A 19,903-nucleotide genomic window follows, 5' to 3' on the forward strand; every position below is an offset into this window, starting at 1 on the left:
AATGGCTTTATAGATTAAACTTTTCAAATTTTAATCCAGTCTCTTCTTGTGGCTAAGATACCATCAGTTTAGTATGGCAGACTTTGGAACTATAGTCATTATGAAATGAACTTTATCTAAACTGTTTAATAAAAATGGGTTAATGCCTAACTGAATGCTTGTCAGTTGAATATTGACCTCCATCATCTTCACTTCCATTAAAACTCCACACAGAAACTACCAAACTAAAAACAAGGGCATTGCTTCAAAATTCAGTCGCAATTACTTTAGACAATTACTTTATGATGTTACATCACTTCAGAGTCTATTTTATGTATGGACTTTGTTTCATGACGAATTGTACCAAAAGGGATCGATCTCTCTGCCAGATTCTATGCCGATGAAATATATTCTATAAATTCACTGCTCAAACTTTACAGAGTGAATGCTCGCTGCATTGAAAAATAATGTCTCTTTTTGTCCTGAGAAATAGTTGGGTTTTACACAAACTGTTGTTTGAGTAACACACACAACCAGGTCCACGTGTATAGTTCAGTACTTGAGCACACCTGTGTGAGAACTTTGTCCTTGTAAACAGTTTTTATTATTTGACCTGCTGGCAGGTGTTCTCAGAGAAACAGAGGGGAGGTACCAACAGCATCGTCTGCAGAGCAGTGAACACGCGAACTCAAGGCTCTGTCCAGGACCTTCAGAAAAGAGAACCTGCTCCTCTGCTGATAATAAGTACTTGCACTTTCATTCAACAATTTGTTTCTAAAGAGAAACTCAGGCTGCTTTTTATTCTTACTTGTCCTGTCAAAGTTAATGTCTAACAGACAAGGTAGCATGCATGATGTTCATAACAGATCTGCCTCAAAGACACTGTCACAGGAGTGACTTCTAGACACTAGCCCACTGGGAACAGTGGGAGGATTCCTATTGATTCTAGTTGAGAGGACGTGACAGGAGTTCAGGGATTAAATGAATCTCAAACCTGTAATCAGAAAGATTTCTGATTGGCCGTTGCTCTAAAAGACTTAATTTACACGTTAATTTACACACTACTCATGCTAATAAGGGTCAGTAATACTTTGTGTAATTCTAGTACATCCTGCTCTTAAAATACAGGTTAGATATGCTTAAGTAGAAAAAAGAAAAGGAAAATATGTTGATTTTAAAGCTGTTTCACTTCACCCATACACAAATTATTTTGTTCTGCAATTTTGCCTTCAATTTTGCTTTCAAATAACTGGGCACAAGTATATTCTACTAAAGCTGTGTATGCACTACGTGCATTCATGTCAGAGACTAACTGACAAAAATGTTGCAGGAGCAAGAAACTTTCTGTGTCCATAAGCTCTTACAAAACACAATTGCCAACTCCCTGCCAGTTCATTCTCATTACATATGAGTTCTTAATTTCTAAGGAACAGCCTTTTCCTAACCAGCCCTTGCTCATTGATTTTAAGGTCAAGAACCTTTTCTTTGAGGGAAACAGATTTTTGTTTTAATTTTTTTTTTTAAATTAGAAACTTAACTACTTAATCTAAATGATCTATGAGTTTAAAGTCCACTGTTATCAGAAATGATAATGCAATTCAATATAAAACAGCAAGAGTTACTACAGCAAATGCCTTATCTCTGGAGTGAACCTGGACATCCAGAGGAACCTGGAGAGGCTTGAGAGGTGGGCCTGTGTAAACCTCATGAAATTCAACCACACCAAGTGCAAGGTCCTGCACCTGGGTTGGAGCAATCCCAAACACAAATACAGGCTGGGCAGAGAATGGATTGAAAGCCGCTCCGAGGAGAAAAGACAATTGCCTTGAAGACCACATCAGCAATCCTGAGATTTCAGATGTTTTTCAATACCTAATGAGGAACAGACTTCAACCTGAAGAAAAGAAGCTGAAGGGGTCCAAGAAGATGTGCGTGAACTTTAGACATCGTGCATAAACCAAGTCCATGGACAGTGGTTAATAAAGCCCATAAACAAAACACATCTATTGACATCTTATTTGCCCTTTTCTTTATGAAGTTTTGTAGCAGAAGCACCTGCTGACTATCGTCTTCTGCTATTGCCATCTCTAGAATCCTAGATTTAAGGTTGTATATAATCTATCTCTGTTTTTTCTGTAGTCTAGAACTTAAGGCTTTGGCAGAAAAGTAGGTATCATCTAGCAATTTTAATTCTGCTTTTTATCAGTGAATCATCATAGCTTAAGGAATCGATGGATATTAATCAATATATTTTTTTTTGCATTTTCTACTGTTTATAAACTCAGAGGAAAAGAAGGAAGGAAGGAAATGCAGATGGCATTGGGACACAGAGCACCCCTGAAAAGAGGGTGGGATACATGAGAGCAAGAGATTACAGGGAAATTGTTGGGAATGGCTGGGAATGTTCAAGAATCAGTGCCTCCAATAATCTCATTTGTAAATCTTTAGTTACATACATTATTCAAACAACCATTGCTTTCATGTTGTTTAGAGTATATAAAACATCCGTGAGAGAAGAATGGCTTGAGTGGAAATGTGTGCCTACATTATAAAAGAAGAGGAAATATCAGTTTCTAATTACCTTGTCATATCTTCTTCCAGCTTGCCAAGATCTAAAGTGATATTCACTGCAGAAAGGATGAAAAGAGGAAATATTTTTAATAGAGCAAATTTTAACAAATCTGTTTTCCTGCGTGCGGTTAAGCAAATTGTGAGTTGCTATATCTCCTTTTGAATCAAATTGACTTTAATGAAAGGGGGATTGGGATGATTTCAGGCATCTACCTATTCAAAAGCAATGATTATACTAATATACTCAGAACTCCACTGACTACAAAACTACATCAGCATGATTTGAGATTGAAAAGTTTTCCTGAGCTTAATTAAATGCTTGGTTTGTTTTTTTTCATTTCCTAAAACATAGGGCATTTCTATAATGTCAAAATGTCAAAATAGTACAGGCCTTGACATTGCCATCAAATCAGTAACTATAAATACCTTAATACATTGTGAAAACATTGGCTATAATGTTGGTACTTTCCTTAAAATTTTACTCCCCCACCTGAGAACTCAGTGATAAATGTTTTGAGAAGACTACAGCTGCAGCATTTTGCATTTGCACCATAAAGATCTGATCAATTTATTGTACTTGGGAAGGAGTAAATCATAAATTATTTGTTCTGATAAAGGCAGCATGCCCATGTTCCTGTCTTATAGCAGCATAATAAGAGAAAAAATGGATGCAGGACAGAAGATATTCATTATTTTTTCTGTATCACCATAGACCTTATTAAAACGTTTAATAAAATTTTATTAGATAATATGTCAGGCAAAAAACCTGTTCACAAGTTTAGCATCGAATGTGTGAATGCAGAGAACTATGTGATACGGTCTGCGAGGTGAAACCAAAGGGACAGTATCACTCCTCCCTCTTGCACCCAGCAGTGCCTGCCAGCTCTCCTTTCTGTTTGATTTTATACTTCTGATTTAGCAAATGAGGCTATTCAACAAATTGAGCCAAGGAAAATAAGTACTTTTATTTTCAGTAGCAAATTTTCTGTTTGATCTACTTACTGATCTGATTCACCTTGTGGACTGTAATTGGCAGACTTGGTGCAAGGGAATCAGCAGGAACTCATGCTGAGGAGATGGAAAACCAGCCTCTCTCCATTTATTATAGCTACAGTTAAATGTGATTTGTTGAATGTACTTCGTAGTAGATAATTTGAAAAAACTAAGAATACTTTATTACTACTATTGCAGACACTAGGAAGTAGGAGCAAAAAAATTCCATAGTGTATCTCTATTACAGCAAACACAAGAGCTGTTGATTTGCATCAACGTAGTGTCCAGTTGGGGTTTCTGACATCAGTATCTTGTGTCAAGATTCTTTCATCTCCCCAGCTGTTCTCCAAGTACGAGCCATTGCTCTCTTCAGAGCAGATATATTCTTACCTGTATAATTTTTGTCTCCAAAATTAACAAAGCTGTCCGTCATATCACCAAAAATGATCATGGCAATAGGTAGACTGCTTCCATGGGCCACTGCCAGGAGAGTGCCCAGTATCATCAGCAATCTATCCGACCAATCGGAGTAGCGGAACTGGGAGTGAGAAGAGACATTTATTCTGTGATATTAGAATGCTAACGTGCTATGTCTACAGAGGCAAGAAAGTCAAGAAAAAGCTATCACTTGTACACCTAGTGTCACAAAACTACAACTTTATCTGATTATAAATTCAGTTTATGAAGCAATTTAAATGTACAGGAATAAATCATTCTAATATAAGCACTACTATACTATAAACTTAAAATCAGAGAAGTGTATTATTTAATGAATCAATATCAGCACATGTGTAAGAAAGGCTATATGAAAACAAGGTATAAGAATTTTGCCCGTTTAAAGTTTTCTATTTAAAACTCAAATTATATTTAAAAAAAAGGCATTGTGATAAATAGGGCAATAAATACTTTTACTGTAAAATTATTATTATGCAGTCAGAAAACTGTTCCTAATGTACCATAGACATTATCAAAACTTAATGAAATTCTACATACCTCTTCCATTAAACTTACTAAAGTTTTAGCTCATCTGTTACAAAATCATCAGCTTTATTCTGTAATGTAAAATACTGCTTGCTGTTGTAAATTATAGTGGTATGATATAATTGTACAAGTGCAAGCTGGTATATCAAAGCAGAAAAACTGGGCATTGGCCAGCACCAGGGGCTATAGTTTTATTTCTTTTATTTGCCATAACATTGCTGCACCTTATGAACATGAAATCTACAAAATATTAAACATTTCAGTATTACTAAAAAAGGATCTGGTATTTACTTTGATTAAATGTTAACAGATTGCCTTGTTTTAAAATACCAGTAAATTAAAAATTTCTGGATAACCTGATAGCTTTTATGATGGCATGACTGGATGGACAGATGAGGTGAGGATGGTGGATGTTTACCTTGACTTCAGCAAGGCTTTTGTCACCATCTCCCACAGCATCCCCATAGGTAAGCTTAGGAAGTGTGGGTTACATGAATGGACAGTGAGGTGGATTGAAAACTGGCTAAAAGACAGAGCTCAGAGGGTTGTGGTCAGTGGCACAGAATCTAGTTGGAGGATCGTAACAAGTGGGGTCCCCCAGGGGTCCGGTCCTCTTCAATATAATCATCAGTGGTTTGCTGATGATACAAAACTAGAAGAGGTGGCTGACACCCCAGAAGGCTGTGCCACCACCCAGCGAGACCTGGACAGGCTGGAGGGTTGGGCAGAGAGGAACCTGATGAACTTCAACAAGGACAAGTGTCAGGTGCTGCACCTGGGGAGGAATAACCCCCTGCACCAGGACAGGGTGGGGGTGACCTGCTGGAGAGCAGCTCTGAGGAGAAAGACCTGGGAGTCCTGGGGGACAATAGGATGCCCATGAGCCAGCAATGGGCCCTTGTGGCCAAGAAGGCCAAGGGCATCTTGGGGGGCATCAGGAAGAGGGTGACCAGCAGGTGGAGGGAGGTCATCCTGCCCCTCTGCTCTGCTCTGCCCTGGGGAGGCCCCATCTGGAGCACTGGGACCAGTTCTGGGCTCTCCAGTTCCAGAAGGACAGGGAACTGCTGGAGAGGGGACAGCAGAGGGCTACAAAGATGATGAGGGGCCTGGAGCATCTCTCTTACGAGGAGAGGCTGAGGGACTTGGGTCTTTTTAGTCTGGGGAAGAGAAGGCTGAGGGGGGATCTGATCAATGCTTGTAAATACTTCAAGGGAGGGTGTCAAGAGGATGGGGCCGGTCTTTTTTCAGTGGTGCCCAGGACAGGACGAGGAAATGGGCACAAACTTGAACATAAGAAGTTCCACCTAAACATGAGGAGGAATTTCTTTCCTGTGAGGGTGGCAGAGCCCTGGCAGAGGCTGCCCAGGGAGGTGGTGGAGTGTCTGTCTTTGCAGACATTCCAAACCCACCTGGACACGTTCCTGTGGGACCTGCTCTAGGAAGATCTGCTCTGCCAGGGGGTTGGACTAGATGATCTCCAGAGGTCCCTTCCAGCCCCATAGCATTCTGTGATTCTGTAAAGTACTTTTTAGTACACAATTTTTAATTGTAAGTTTCATTATGCCACAGAGTTGCCTTTTACTGCTGACTCAGGTGACTGATTAATGATTAAAGGGCCTAATAAGTGTGATTAGTATCTGACTCAGGTAATTAAGAGAACAAAATCACAGATAATCTTAGGTATATAGACACCTTTTCATTGTGTTGGAAGAAATGACAGAACATGCAAATCCCTACCTTTCACAAACAAAAATCTCATACAGGTGTTTTTAGCACGGTAACTTACAAAGGGAAGACTTCTAAGAAGCCATATCAGTAATAAGACATCTTTAATAAAAGCACATCCATGAAAAGAGCTGCTTGATTGCTATATTATATCCAATATTCTGTAGTATCAAACTATTTGGTGGATACAAGGCCGTATAAGCAGTATTCAAACATAAATTTGACCATTTTTTGTGTACACTTTGAAATGTGCATGCTTGAATATAGGCATACAAATATATAGATAGAATAAATCTTACCAGTGTGAATGGGCTGACCATGTTGGCCTTTTCTGTTTTCTTCTTCTTCTTCTTTTCCTTGCTTAAAAGATATGATAGTTTTAGTGCACTTAAAAAGCAACAACATTTCACAGAAATACTAATATAATGTATTAATGAAGTTCAATTAAAATATAATTATGAAATAATTTTGTGTAAAATTAATATTATTTATTGAGCATTCTTAGGAGGTTTTTCTTTAAAACACCAGGTATATAAATAGCATTAGCTCCTGACTGCTATACATTTAAGTCAAGCTCTTCCCAGTTCGTCCCTCTCAAGGGTGCAACAACACCACCAAGGGCAGGTGGTTCCACTATTTGATCAGGGAAGCTATGGACTGAAGCAGTATATAGCTTGTAAAATGGGAAAGAGGAAGATAACTTATAAAATAAAATTTTTGCACACAGGGGATGGAGAATAAATAAAATGTTCAAGGTATGTAAAATACTGATTCCTTGCCATACTAAGTATTTCAACATAATTTTTAACAGATGACATAATTGTATCCAAAATGACATCATGTCTAACATATTTAGATTTATTTTTCAATATACTGTAGACAATACCGTGGACACTTAGTACTTAAGAGAAAAAAATAAAAAGTCCTTCTGCACCAAATAAATGTGCCAATCAACACGACTTTCAAGTTATTACAATGCTTTTGATTATTAGGCTTTCCTGTTAAAGTAAAATAAAATAAAAAATGAAATTGAATAAAATTAATTCTAAAATAAGATAATGTAATCTTCTAAGCTTCAATAGGTAACATGTTGACAATGTTTAAGAATACTTACTGTTTGTCTTCAGTTTCATGACCCTGGCTGGGTGCAGTGATCTCATGACTGTTTCCATCTGCAGTATGCTTCTGCTTGTTCTCATCTTCAGAACGCATCTTAAATCTATTTAGGATAGCTCCCTGTAAAACAATATTTGACTGAGAAATACACAACTATTAAAGCCAAGGACGGTAATATCAATGACCACTTGTTTGAAATAAATATAGATACTTATTAAAATCAATAAAGTTATTAATGTCATATACTGCAAGTGAACCCTCGTAATGGGCAAGTATAAACATGTAAAGACAAGTCCAGATGTTTGAAATTTGCTTACAAACATCTACGTTTTGTATTTGTACCTATTTGATAACCGTGGATCCTTCATTTAATTTCAATTGAAAGACATAAGCATTAAATTTTCTCCAATTCAGCACAGATTTACAAAATATACAGTTATTTGGAATTTCCCCAATTTTAGTTATCAGTGAATTTTATAAAACTGCTCTGATTTTATAAAAAAAGCTCTGATTTTATTTTTTTTTTTGACTTACCGTGAAGGTTGTTCTTGGTTCGCCTCTAGTTCTCTGAAAGATTATTCAAAAATCAGCAGAATTAATATGGTTAAGGACAGGCAGCACGATTGGACTTTGCTCTTATGTAAAACAGATGATGAACAGCTTTCTCTTGTGTGGTTCTTTTTTTCCCTGCTCCCATTGCCTCGCCTACTTTGGAGAGTAAAGTGTATGCACTTTGGACTCTGTCTCCCTTTTCCTAAAGGGAATATGTAGCAAACAAAGTCCTTAAATAAATGTTTATTTCATTATTGCCCAGGAAAACAAGCCTGAATAGACTATTTTTCCACCAGGAAAAGTTGTCTTTATCTACTGTTGGCTAATTATGCCCCTTAAAACTCCCAGGAATTCCTCTTTACCTTATTAGAGGTGGTGCTGAATGCTCCAAGTAGCTGTTACATGTAGGGATGAATCCATTCTTGAATACACATTGAGAACAAAGCCAAATATCACATAAGGAGAGTATTACTCTTTTGCTTCTTTTCGCTTCTTCTAAGTCTAATCCAGAGAAACATGACCCATTTAGCCTGAAAGAAAACAGGATTTTACTACAGTGCATATCATTTCTCACTTGAGTAACTGCAGGACAGCAAGATGTGCTTCAGACACAGTTTAGAAATGGCTTGGAAATAGCTATGGCCAGCAGAAATCTGCTCCATGAGTATTCTTCTGATTTTTGAATGTATGTTCAGATTCTAAACTATTTTAAATTTACCATTTATTTTATTGTGAAAAGTGGTGGTTTGATCATTATCTGTAGGCATTACTTCAATGAAAATAATAACAAATATTTAAAACATTTAGAATAAATTACTTATACTTCTTAAATGTAATTTCAATGTATAGAGTAAACTAGATATGTTCAACACCTTTATATAGCTCAGATTTATGAGAAGTTAAATAAAAATGCCTCTCCTAGAAGACAAGTAGTTTTATATGAATTCCTCTGTAGGTCTTCTATCACTTTACTCAAACAAAAGTTTCTTAATCTGATAATTAACCAGAAGAGATAATTTTTGTTCCTTTTAGTCATGCTTACCTGTATTCTCAAAATTTTAATAAAACTGACTACTTTTACAATGTTTTGGAATACAAAAACTCTTACCAGAGTGAGGATTACTTTAGAAAGGGTAGTTTACCATTGTCAGCCAAGCAAAATATAAAGGATTAGTAAATATAAGTATTATCTGTTTATGAGAAGTCATCCTGAGATATCTGTATAGACTTCCATCCCCAGCAGTAAATGGGAATACTTCTGGCTTTTAACTTGCCTGCCTAAGTGCTTTTCTGGACCGGATCTTAATGGACTCATCCAATTTCAGGTAAAGTCTGTTGGTCAATTTATTTCAGTGGCAACTGAATAAAGTTGAATGAGAGACTCTGGAGAAAAGTCAATTAATTTAAACAGATTTAACATATATCTGCAGGTCTTTCACAACTGTTTCACCTTAAAGGGAAAATGGACAAAAGTGCAAGATATGTCAGTAATCTGTTATCACATTGCAATGTCTCAATGCTATTACAGTACAATCATGTGAGATAGAAATAAATCAGAATATCAATTTGTACTAGACTTTCTATTGCCTGCATAGAATAGTGCAAAGAAAATGAGACTGGTTTATAGCCAGTCTTATCATACTACAGCTGAACCCACTAAACTGATTTTTTAAAAGTATGAAAATTGGGACAGTACAGAATTTTACATGTACTTAGTAAGCTACAAATATCATAAACCCAGGGTTTGAAAAATACCTTCTGTCTTCCCTCAGATCAGTTATCTGGTTAAATCAACAGCTTCTCCCTCAGCTTTAGAAGCATAAGTAGTTGAAACTTCACCACAAAACATAAGCGCCCTAGTTTTCAAATGCCTTTTTCTGCTATTCCAGAAGCTGACTTATGATCGGTTTGTTCATAAAATATTAAGACATTTTCACATATAGGAGATGGTAAACTTAGATAAATAAATGCATGGAAACAGTCTGGAATAATTAATAGTGAGTTACAATACAGAATTATCTGTGTTATCTAACTTAACCATGAAGTGCCATTATATGGCACATGGAGGACAACCAGGCAATGAGAGGCAGGTCCTGCTTGACAAAACTGATCTCCTTCTATGACTAAGTGACCCACTTGGTCAACGAGGAAAAGGCTGTGGATGTTGTTTACCTGGACTTTAGTAAGGCCTTTGATACAGTTTCCCACAGCATTCTCCTGGAGAAACTGGCTGCCCATGGCCTGGATGGGAGGACTCTCTGCTGGGTTAAAATCTGCTGGAGGCCGGGCCCAGAGAGTGGTGGGGAATGGAGTTAGATCCAGTTGGTGGTCGGTCACGAGTGGTGTCCCCCAGGGCTGGGTACTGGGACCCATTCTCTTTAACATCTTTATCAATGATCTGGATGAGGGGATCGAGCGCAAGTCTTGTGAGAAGCAGCTGAGGGAGCTGGGGGTGTTCAGCCTGGAGAAGAGGAGGCTGAGGGGAGACCTTCTCGCTCTCTCCGACTCCCTGAAAGGAGGGTGTAGCCAGGGGGGGTCGGTCTCTTCTCCCAAGGAACAGGCGATGGGACAAGAGGAAATGGCCTCAAGTTGCCCCAGGGGAGGTTCAGATTGGAGATTAGGAAAAATGTTTACATGGAAAGTGTTCTTAAGCCTTGGAATGGGCTGCCCAGGGAAGTGGTGGAGGCACCATCCCTGGAGGTATGGGTAAGATGGGTAGACACAGTGTTTAGAGATTTGGTTTAGTGATGGTTTCTGTCAGTGTCAGGTTCATGGTTGGACCCTTCTGACCTAGACAATTCTATGATTCTATGATTAACAGCAGTCCACAAATTATGTTCTAATCATACAACTTAAACACTTTTGTGAAGGACAGAGCTAGACTGATGAGTGAATGTAAGAGCAGTGACGTAGAGAATGATTTAATTTGTCGTAGTTCATTGTTGCAGTACAATCTCTCACTGCAGTAGAGTGCTCAAGAGAGAGGATTCAGACCATGCATTTATATCAAGTAGGAGAAGGAAATTAATTGTGCCTTATTCTACAGCATTACAATCTCTCCAGAATATTTCAAGGGACCTAATGATCATCCTTCAAAACCACAAGAAGTTCTTATGCTCAAAATTCTCAAAAAGTTGTGTGAATATTATCCAGGAGCTATAAAACTATGTCAGGTAAAAGGTAGTTGGTCACTGCCTTAATAAAAACAGGGTTGAATAAACCTTATGAAAAGTATTTTTTACATAGAAAGGATATCTGAAAATGAATGTCCTCATAGAAGTAATAATATCCAAGAAGTATTTTCTGTCTTGAACTAAACAATTTCCAGGAAGGAAAATGGAGCATAGAAGCAGGTAGACTATAGGTGCAATGAACTTGTGAGCAATTGTTATTTTTAAAGTGAAACTAGATGTTTTCCTCATGTATAGTCTTTAATTTAAACAAGGTCAGCTCTCCTGATCCTATGAGCTGCTTTATAGAATTTTTTTTACTGGCTAAAATATCTTAAAACATATAACTCAATAGAGGTAGCTCTTTGAGCTGTATTTGTCATTATGTTCATGGAGTCCCACAGATCCACTGTGAGATGGACACGTAGCAGGTTTTTGGACAATCCAGGTACATGAACCTTATTCGCTATTTTTTACTTGCTTGTACAACAAGTGATTTGAATTGTCCAACCGTTCCCATAACAGTAGATCCCTGCTGCTTCTGATCATAGGACAACAAACTGTTTTGGGAGTGAATTTTGAATAGTTTATGAGCCTAAAATAACTCAAAGGTCATAGATTGGTCATCTCTGTTTAAATCCATCTTCTGTGGGAAACTTTTTGTCAAGTAGAAAAAGAACCGTTTTCTTTCGTCTGGGGCTTTTGAGTGTATGGGACACTCCACTTTCAAGATGTTCAAAATAACTTTATTTTGCATTAAGTCAATGTCCATTTGATACAGACAATATCTATATACGATTTCATGCTTCAGGGGTTCAACCTACAGAATTAAAAATAAATCTCCCTTGACGACATCAAAGATTGGTTAAAGTTGGGGGTAAGATACTGATTTAACCAACTCATGTTTAGAGAAACTCGTCCCACAAATCACATATTGATTCCATGTATTTTTTTGGTCTGACACAGGCCAGCAAAGGGGATGAGCAATTGACACATCATAGCTGTCCTGGATTGAGGAGAAACAACTAACACAGAAAGTTTAATCTAACTTTGACATTCAGAGTTGAAACATTGTGAGATGATGGCATGATACCTACAAATTTTTTTAAAAAATATCAATAAAAATGAACAGGTTTTTTAAGCTTATCAATAAAAATAGCAAACAAGACAAGAAACTAAGAAAAGACTTCAAAGTCTTTATATATTATAACCAGAGAAAAGGACAAACCCTATTTTTTTCTTTTATTTAGTTGGAGGGTGGAGAGTTGGATCTTCCCATAAGCTCCAGGTAGGTGAAATAGTGGAAAGGGTCCCAGGAATCCTGTACTGATTCCTCAATTGCATTCAGCCCTAACATAAGTTAGAACAACTGGGAACACGTTCTCACGTCCCGTTTCGCACACCTGTTGAAGTTGAATAAAGCATGTATTATTCCAGACAAATCTAAGTTTTTTTCCCTGATAATTTTTCTAGCCAATGATACGCCTGGTAACATTGTAACAGTACAAGCAATCAAGGAACTCGAATGAACTTTTATCCTTCCCTCACTGAATCCCTTTGATTGGACAGCTTTTGCCATGCACAAAGAGCCTTTGTAAGCTGAATATACACAACTTAAAAGTATTCAGAGTTAGTGCTTAGTCACTCCAGAAAAAGATAACTGGAATTAATGAAATACTAAACTAAGTGTTAGTACACTCAGTGCCCTAAATAAGAAACAGAAAATGCCTTTGCTAGCCAAGAAGTTCTTGTTGAGGAGGGGTAGGGCTGGTTTCCGCTGCCCCTGGAATAGATCCTCAGTGTGACTGAATTGCTGTCTTCCAAAGCCCTGCTTTTCCCTTAGGATCTTATTCCTTTTCATGATGATGTTTTTCCTCTTGAATACTTGAGCCTAGCTCCATCATAAGAGTCTTACCTCTGTCTGCAATTTTATCTCTCTTAGCTTACAGAAGTCCACTCTATCAACTCTTTTGGAGTTGCTCAGAATTTAGCAATTTCCTCCCAAGCCTCAGAGAGGGTTACCATAGCTGGGCGTTGGGTCACAGGCAGCTGAACTCCTGAAGGGGATGGGAAGGAGTTTACAAACTCAAGTAACTACATATTAAATATATAAAAGTATTTCTATTATATCCTATACAGAAATCAAAGCTATTTATATCGACTTACTCCCTTCTACAATACTATTTAAAAATATATTTTATAAATACTTGCATTCTGTTTCACACAATTTGTTACAGAATCACAGAATTGTTATGGCTGGAAAGGACCTCTGAGATCACCGAGTCCAACCACACACACACAAAAACCCCCTACAATCTCAGCCACTAGAGCATGTCACTAGAGCACGCCCTGAAGTGACACATCTACACCTTTCTGAAATCCCTCCAGGGATGGTGACTCCACCACCTCCCTGGGCAGGCCCTTCCAGTGCCTGACCACCCTCTCAGGAAAGTCATTCTTCCTCAGATCTCATCTAAACCTCCCCTGCCACAAATTCATGAAATGTCTAGATTACCCAGGAAATTCTGAGAATAAAAACTCATTATTCAGCGTCTGCTTATTAATACTGAATTTCAAAATTTTATTTAATCTCTATTCTAGAGTTACAGTTCATCATATCCCTTACAAATCACAAAAATGAGGAGTGGAAGAGACCTTAGAAGATCATCCCATCCATCCTCCTTTCTCCAGATCAGATCAGCTATTCCATCTGGCTCTTTGGATGGGTGTTTGAGTTCTGTCACTCAATTTGTAGTTTCCAAAATTAAAGATGGAGATTTCAGATTATCTGAACTGTTAGGAAGTTTTTCTGATGTCTAACCTGAATTGTCCTTGATATAGGTTAGACCTGTTATCCCTTTCCTATACCCAGCATGTATGAAGAACAACATCTTCCATTCCCCTTTGCAGTACTTTTGAAATTTTCATTCTGGTTTCACAAGTGTTGTGTGTCCTCTCTAAACAACAACAAAAAACTCAGTTCCTATAACCCTTCTGGAAAAGAATTTGTGCTATTGATCTTTGACGTTGCTATCCTCTGGACTCAAACTGTTTCAATGTTTTTGTTGTGTTTGTTTTGGTTTTTTTGAGGAAAGTAGCCCCAAACTGGGGTTTATTTATAAAATTGGCAAATATTTTTGATTTCTATAACTAATTTGACTTTCTTGTGCACTAGCAGGATGGAAGTATACTTACTTATTTTACATACCTAATCTTGTATATGGGATTCTGTCACTGTAGTGAAATGACTAAAAATAATCACTTTGTTCAGCTCATCTCATAAGATATTGGTGATGGCACTACGGCCACGTTCTGCATGTTAGTCTTTGACCACAGTCAAATTGCTTTGTTTCTTTTTGAGGTTTACTGTGAAACACATGATTGTATACTGTAAGGTAAATATGGTTCTATGGGCAATTTTATTCCGTGCAGATATACTTGTTCCCAAGCTCCAAACCTTTTAAATAGCCATACCCACAGACACTAATGTCTCCTCTTCCCAACCACTTCTGCTTCCAGAAACATCCTGCACCATGCCCCAGCTCTGTATGCTCTACATGCCACACTGCTGATGCCTCACTGACAACAGTCCAGGGAGATCCCCCAGGAAGGTTCCAGTTACAATATCAAGATGTGCCTGCATGCGATCACTTTTTAAGAAGCTGTTCTAAAGAGCCCAGAGGAATTAACTCTCACCAAGCAGGACTTCAGATATTAGAACATCAGATTTCTGTATGTTGTGGCCAGATACACTATGGCTACAATTACTGAAAGCACAATTATCTGTAGTCATTCTATTGACCCAGACTAGATGCTTTACTGTCTTGCTAATTTATGTGTATCTTCACTTAACTCCAAATTTTCGTCATTCTATATGGGTTAATTACTCTTAATTCCCACAAATTCATTTCCTAAAGTCCTATCCAATGGCTAACCTGAGCTGCTTATCTTTCTCAACACTTCCAGGTACAAGCTCCTGGTTTGCTTGCAGTTCTGAGCCATCTTTTAGTCCCGGGGCTCTCAACAGCTGAAGCTGGTGGCAGAGAGAGTGAAAAGGAGATCAGGAAGAAGCCAGCACATTGACATGGATTGCCAACAAGGTACATCTGATCTCACTCACTATGGCTGGCAGTCTCCCTGTGGACTGGTTTTCTACAGGTACCTTTGCCATTTTCTGCTTCCAGTTCCTGGGTGCAAGATAGGTTTTCAGAAAGTGTTAATCAGCTACTGATAAATATACAATAGTTAATGTTTCTTAGGAATAAAGGAATTTTTCCTTTGCTAGAATAATTTGCTTTATTTCTTTTAGGAAAAAAATAGAGAAAAAAGAATGTGGCTTATATTTGTTACAGAAGAAAGTTTTCTTCACAGAGACTCAGAACATAGAAATGCCCAGTATTTGTAACTTATTCTAGTTTCTAGTCTCCAGAAATTATCATAACTCTATTTTCACACTACAAAACAAATCAACTTTTACAAGCCACAAGCTCTCAAGTCACTAGTGAGCACAATTCAGTTGCCTCATCATTAGCCAAACATCACTTTGAGAGGAACAAAGCATTTATGTCACCTTTTGATAGCTGATCTGCTTTACCCTGTACGTTTTATGCTTTTTAAAGGATAGAAAAGTTGTTTTCCCAAGTCAGTAAAACATCCTCTCTCATCCACAACTCTGCTATGTAAAAATCTAAATGAGTGCCAGTTCTATAAAAACTCCTAAAATATATTTCTTAACTGACTTATCTTCACAGCAACTACTTCATGTATTTATTAAGCAGCCACCATAGGATACAGTATTATAGCACTTGATACAACTTCATAATATGTATACGAAAATAATATTGTTATTTTACTTAAATTTATACCAGTATCCTAAACTAAAACTAGTTTTTCACCTATTGAAAATACTGTTTTTCTCTGTTCTTTCTTTTCAGTCAAAACTCACTCCAATTCTGACAAGCTAGCACATCATAAGGTTGTTGAAATGTATTCTGATTCCAACAAGTTTTTTTGCTGTACTCCCAAATATGAGCTGTATCGAGGGCAAAACAACCTCTTCCCATACATTTCCCACTGAAACTTGAACTTGTTACAATTCTGCCTTGCAAATCCAAATTTCCTCTTTTTTTCTTGTTTATTTCTTACTCATTTCTAAGCATAAACTTTGTATAAAAGTGAGATACCATATTAAACAGCAACACAACCCATGAAATTGAAGAAGTGCTAAGCATGGCTAAACTCAGTGTAATGTTAGTAAACAAAGTCCTTCCTGCCCAATAACTAAGAAGTGCTAAGCATGGCTAAACTCAGTACTTAGTAAACAAAGTCCTTCCTGCCCAATAACCAGCAGAAAGAACCAATACAAAGTATTTCACTAATCAGCAAGTCTCAGGGGGCTTCCCCAACGCTTTCTGCCCTACCCTGTGTGGACTGTGAAATCACAACATAGAATCATCTAGGTTGGAAGGGACCTTAAAGATCATCTTGTCCAACCATCAACCTAACTGACAAAAATAGACACCCACACAACAAACAAGGAACATCATCACTAAACCATACCTCTTCCCCAACGCTTTCTTCCCTACCCTGTGTGGACTGTGAAATCACAACATAGAACCACAGAATCATAGAATCATCTAGGTTGGAAGGGACCTTCAAGATCATCTAGCCCAACCATGATTTCCTGTCTGCTTCCCAGGCAGAATGGGGGATGAAGGCTGTAGGTCAGAGCCAGAAGGACTAGTGGGTGGCTCCACCCATGATCTCTTGGCTGCTTCCCAGGCAGAATGGGAGATGAAGGTCAGAGCCAGAAGGACTAGTGGGTGGCTCCACAGAAAAGTTGATGTTCCAAGAGACCCTTGAACCACAAGGCTTAGGATAGTGCTCCAGCACCATCAGAGCTACCTGAATGGATGCAGTGATGTCTGATCATATTCTAATTACCTCACCCTTTGCACTCTAGATTTCCTCCTTTCTGACTCAGCCCTGAGTCACTGCCTCTGCCCAGTTTACCTTCTGCTTGCACACAATGACACGTGAACGTGTGTGAGGGTCACGACACTAAATGTAACTCCTTGATTTCATCTTATAGTCAGCAACAAATAATAAATGATTAACAGCTCACTGTTTCTGACTGAACAAAGTGTTCAGAACAGTCCATGTCACCATTCACTGAGAACAAGTGATTTTGTCAACATGGAACAACGTTCAAGAAAGCAACTCTCATAAGCTCATTTGAGCACTTAAGTCAAATTGAGATCCCCACTACTGTAAGAAAAGGCCTGTATCCCTTGTATTCTGTGTCTGCACCTGGCACACTAGGAATGTTGTCCCAGTAGAAACTAGAGATCCCAAGGACCCGCAGGCTCCCACTGTGGGCAAGGTATGCTTATTAAATACTACAGGAATTCCTTGATGGGACCATCCTCTGGGGATTCTTCTGTAGTCGATACTATAAAGCAGAACTGAATTTAGAAAAAGGATCCGTTTTAGTCTACCTCTGGTGAATATCTTGAGAGTTGGTGGCATGCAAACAAAGCCTTTTATCTAACCACTAGAGGAAATGATCTGGTAGTGATTCCATGTCACGGGCCATTTGCAGAAGACAATATAGCATTTTCCATGGTGTCTGGGACAGATACATTGCTGGGTTATCCCACATCCAAAAGAAGACAGTGATCACTTATGGCTGGCAATCAGTTCATGGAGAGGTCCAATGAGTTGGCAGTTATAAGCAGAACAAGGCCAAGTTCTGGAACAGGGACAGGGACAGGGAACTACTGGAGAGAGTCCAGCGTAGGGCAACAAAGATGATTAAGGGATTGGAGCACCTCCCTTATGAGGAGAGGCTCAAGGAGCTGGGACTCTTTAGCCTGGAGAAGCAAAGACTGAGGGGAGACCTTATTTATGTTTATAAGTATCTAAAGGGTGAGTTGAAGGATGTTGGAGCCAGACTCTTTCCAGTGGTTCCCAGTGACAGGACGAGGGGCAATGGGCTCAAGCTGGACCATGGGAAGTTCTGTTCAAATAGGAGAAAAAACTTCTTTACAGTGAGGGTGACGGAGCCCTGGGACAGGCTGCCCAGGGAGGGTGTGGAGTCCCCTTCTCTGGAGATCTTCAAGCCCCGCCTGGATGCTCCTGAGTGATGTGCTCTAGGTGTTCCTGCTTTAGCAGGGGAGTTGGACCAGATGATCTCTAGAGGTTCCTTCCAACTCTGACAATTCCATGATTCCATGAAGTTCTAAACCCCAAACTGATTCCACGGTATGGTGTCAATGAGGGAGGAGAACATATCTGCCTAGGTTATTCATGGAACATCTTGGCATAGTAGTGGCTTATTCTGTTAATGGTAAACTGAGTAAACTGATCTCCTCCCAACGGGTCATGTAGATACAGATAAGGACTTGATTGTCATGCCATATCAGATGAGTGTCACATTAGTGTTAAACCATGATAGGAAACAGAGGAAAACAGTAATGACATTGTTCACCTATAAAAATCACCTTTCTTCTTCACGTGTACTTATATAAATATATATGGAAAAAGAAAGGGATGAACAATAGAAAAAAGAAATATGTGTAAACATATATTGTCAACACCAGCAAAATATGAATAGAAATAATGGCAAATGTTACCAAAAGCCTGTGTTATGCATCAACTCTGATCTGGATGATGATAAAAAGTCAGAATTTTGTCTCTTTCTTGATCTGGGTATAGAATACTAGTCTAATGGTGTTTAAGAGTACATCCTCAGTTTCTTGTTGCTAGGTCTACTGTATAATTTTTGCACTGAACCATTCACTAACTTGAAGACTAATCCTGAAAACTATTCTGTAGATGGATTTCTGCACACTCAGAGAGCCCTTTTACTTCAGTTGCAGTCACCCAGGACACAATTGTCAACTATACATAATGAATTTGTTAACATTTCTCTATGCAGAATAAAACAGTCCTCAACTATCCTGAAAGTTCATGTTGATGTGAGAGCAAAATAGGCTTCTATGATCCAGTTACGCAGTTACAACCAAAACAGCGGTAAAAACAGAACTCACAGCTCTGGCTACTCCAGCTTGGTTGTGTTTCTCCTAAAACTTGGGGGATTATAACAAAAGGAACTGACCTGACTGCAGAGCAAGTGAGAGTAACCCTTAAACCCTGAGGCCCCTGAATTCATAAATTTGTAAAATGAGGCTTGCAGGCCCTAAGGATTAGCTCTCCTTCACTAGTAAAGGTTGCACAGCCCTTAAACACACAGCCTCAGAGTGGAGTACGATTATCAGCTACACTGCAGGAAGAAAGGACTAAAACAAATTTAGTCAATATATGTCTCAGAATAGTTACCTGAGCACAGAAAGGAGATGTAGGTAGCAGGTTACTCCACCTAGAAGAACATTATGAGAAAAAAAAATCATATGAATCCTGGAAAATTGTTTGGATTGGCATCTGGGGAAGTACCTGTTTGAGTTAATAGAACCCCAGTGCCCTTAAAGTAGCAGTGATACAGGGGTTAAATCAGTGAGAATAATATCTGGGAGCTGTGAATCAAGCAGAAATACAATGGGAGGAGCTACAAATTCAGCTTCACCAATGGGCAAGGTAATGAAAGTAAGAAGGAATGCAAGGAAATCTCAGTCCTGTGGATCTGACAGAAGGTCTGTACATACTGCAATTTTCAGAACTATGGTCATAAAGGACCCACAGCCTCCATTTAAAAATAAAGATCAAAAGGAACAGAAAAGGGAAAACAGTCCCCAGTGTGGGTTTAGCTCATTCTGTAAAAAGAGTAACTGCAAAAGATGCTTGGAGAACATGATAAA

General features: G+C 38.5%; 1 protein-coding gene across 5 annotated transcripts in view; it reads right to left on the reverse strand.

The window, feature by feature from the left end:
• The window catches only part of ABCB1 (ATP binding cassette subfamily B member 1), a 55,508-nt gene that overhangs the window by 33,373 nt on the left and 2,232 nt on the right, over positions 1 to 19,903 (reverse strand). For 3 of the 5 annotated variants that reach the window (XM_014952958.1, XM_014952957.1, XM_014952959.1), the window contains exons 2-7: positions 8,280 to 8,447; positions 7,900 to 7,932; positions 7,364 to 7,485; positions 6,549 to 6,609; positions 3,934 to 4,081; positions 2,561 to 2,606 (exon numbers count right to left, since the gene is read on the reverse strand). In XM_014952958.1, the coding sequence (XP_014808444.1) occupies positions 2,561 to 2,606; positions 3,934 to 4,081; positions 6,549 to 6,609; positions 7,364 to 7,461 (353 nt within the window). In that variant the 5' untranslated portion in view covers positions 7,462 to 7,485; positions 7,900 to 7,932; positions 8,280 to 8,447. Of the gene's footprint in view, positions 1 to 2,560; positions 2,607 to 3,933; positions 4,082 to 6,548; positions 6,610 to 7,363; positions 7,486 to 7,899; positions 7,933 to 8,279; positions 8,448 to 12,315; positions 12,335 to 19,903 lie in introns of those variants that run through there. The other 2 variants (XM_014952960.1, XM_014952962.1) reach the window with 2 other exon arrangements.

This window comes from Calidris pugnax, unplaced genomic scaffold (assembly GCF_001431845.1).
Source record: "Calidris pugnax isolate Ruff unplaced genomic scaffold, ASM143184v1 scaffold181, whole genome shotgun sequence".
Lineage (NCBI taxonomy): Eukaryota > Metazoa > Chordata > Aves > Charadriiformes > Scolopacidae > Calidris > Calidris pugnax.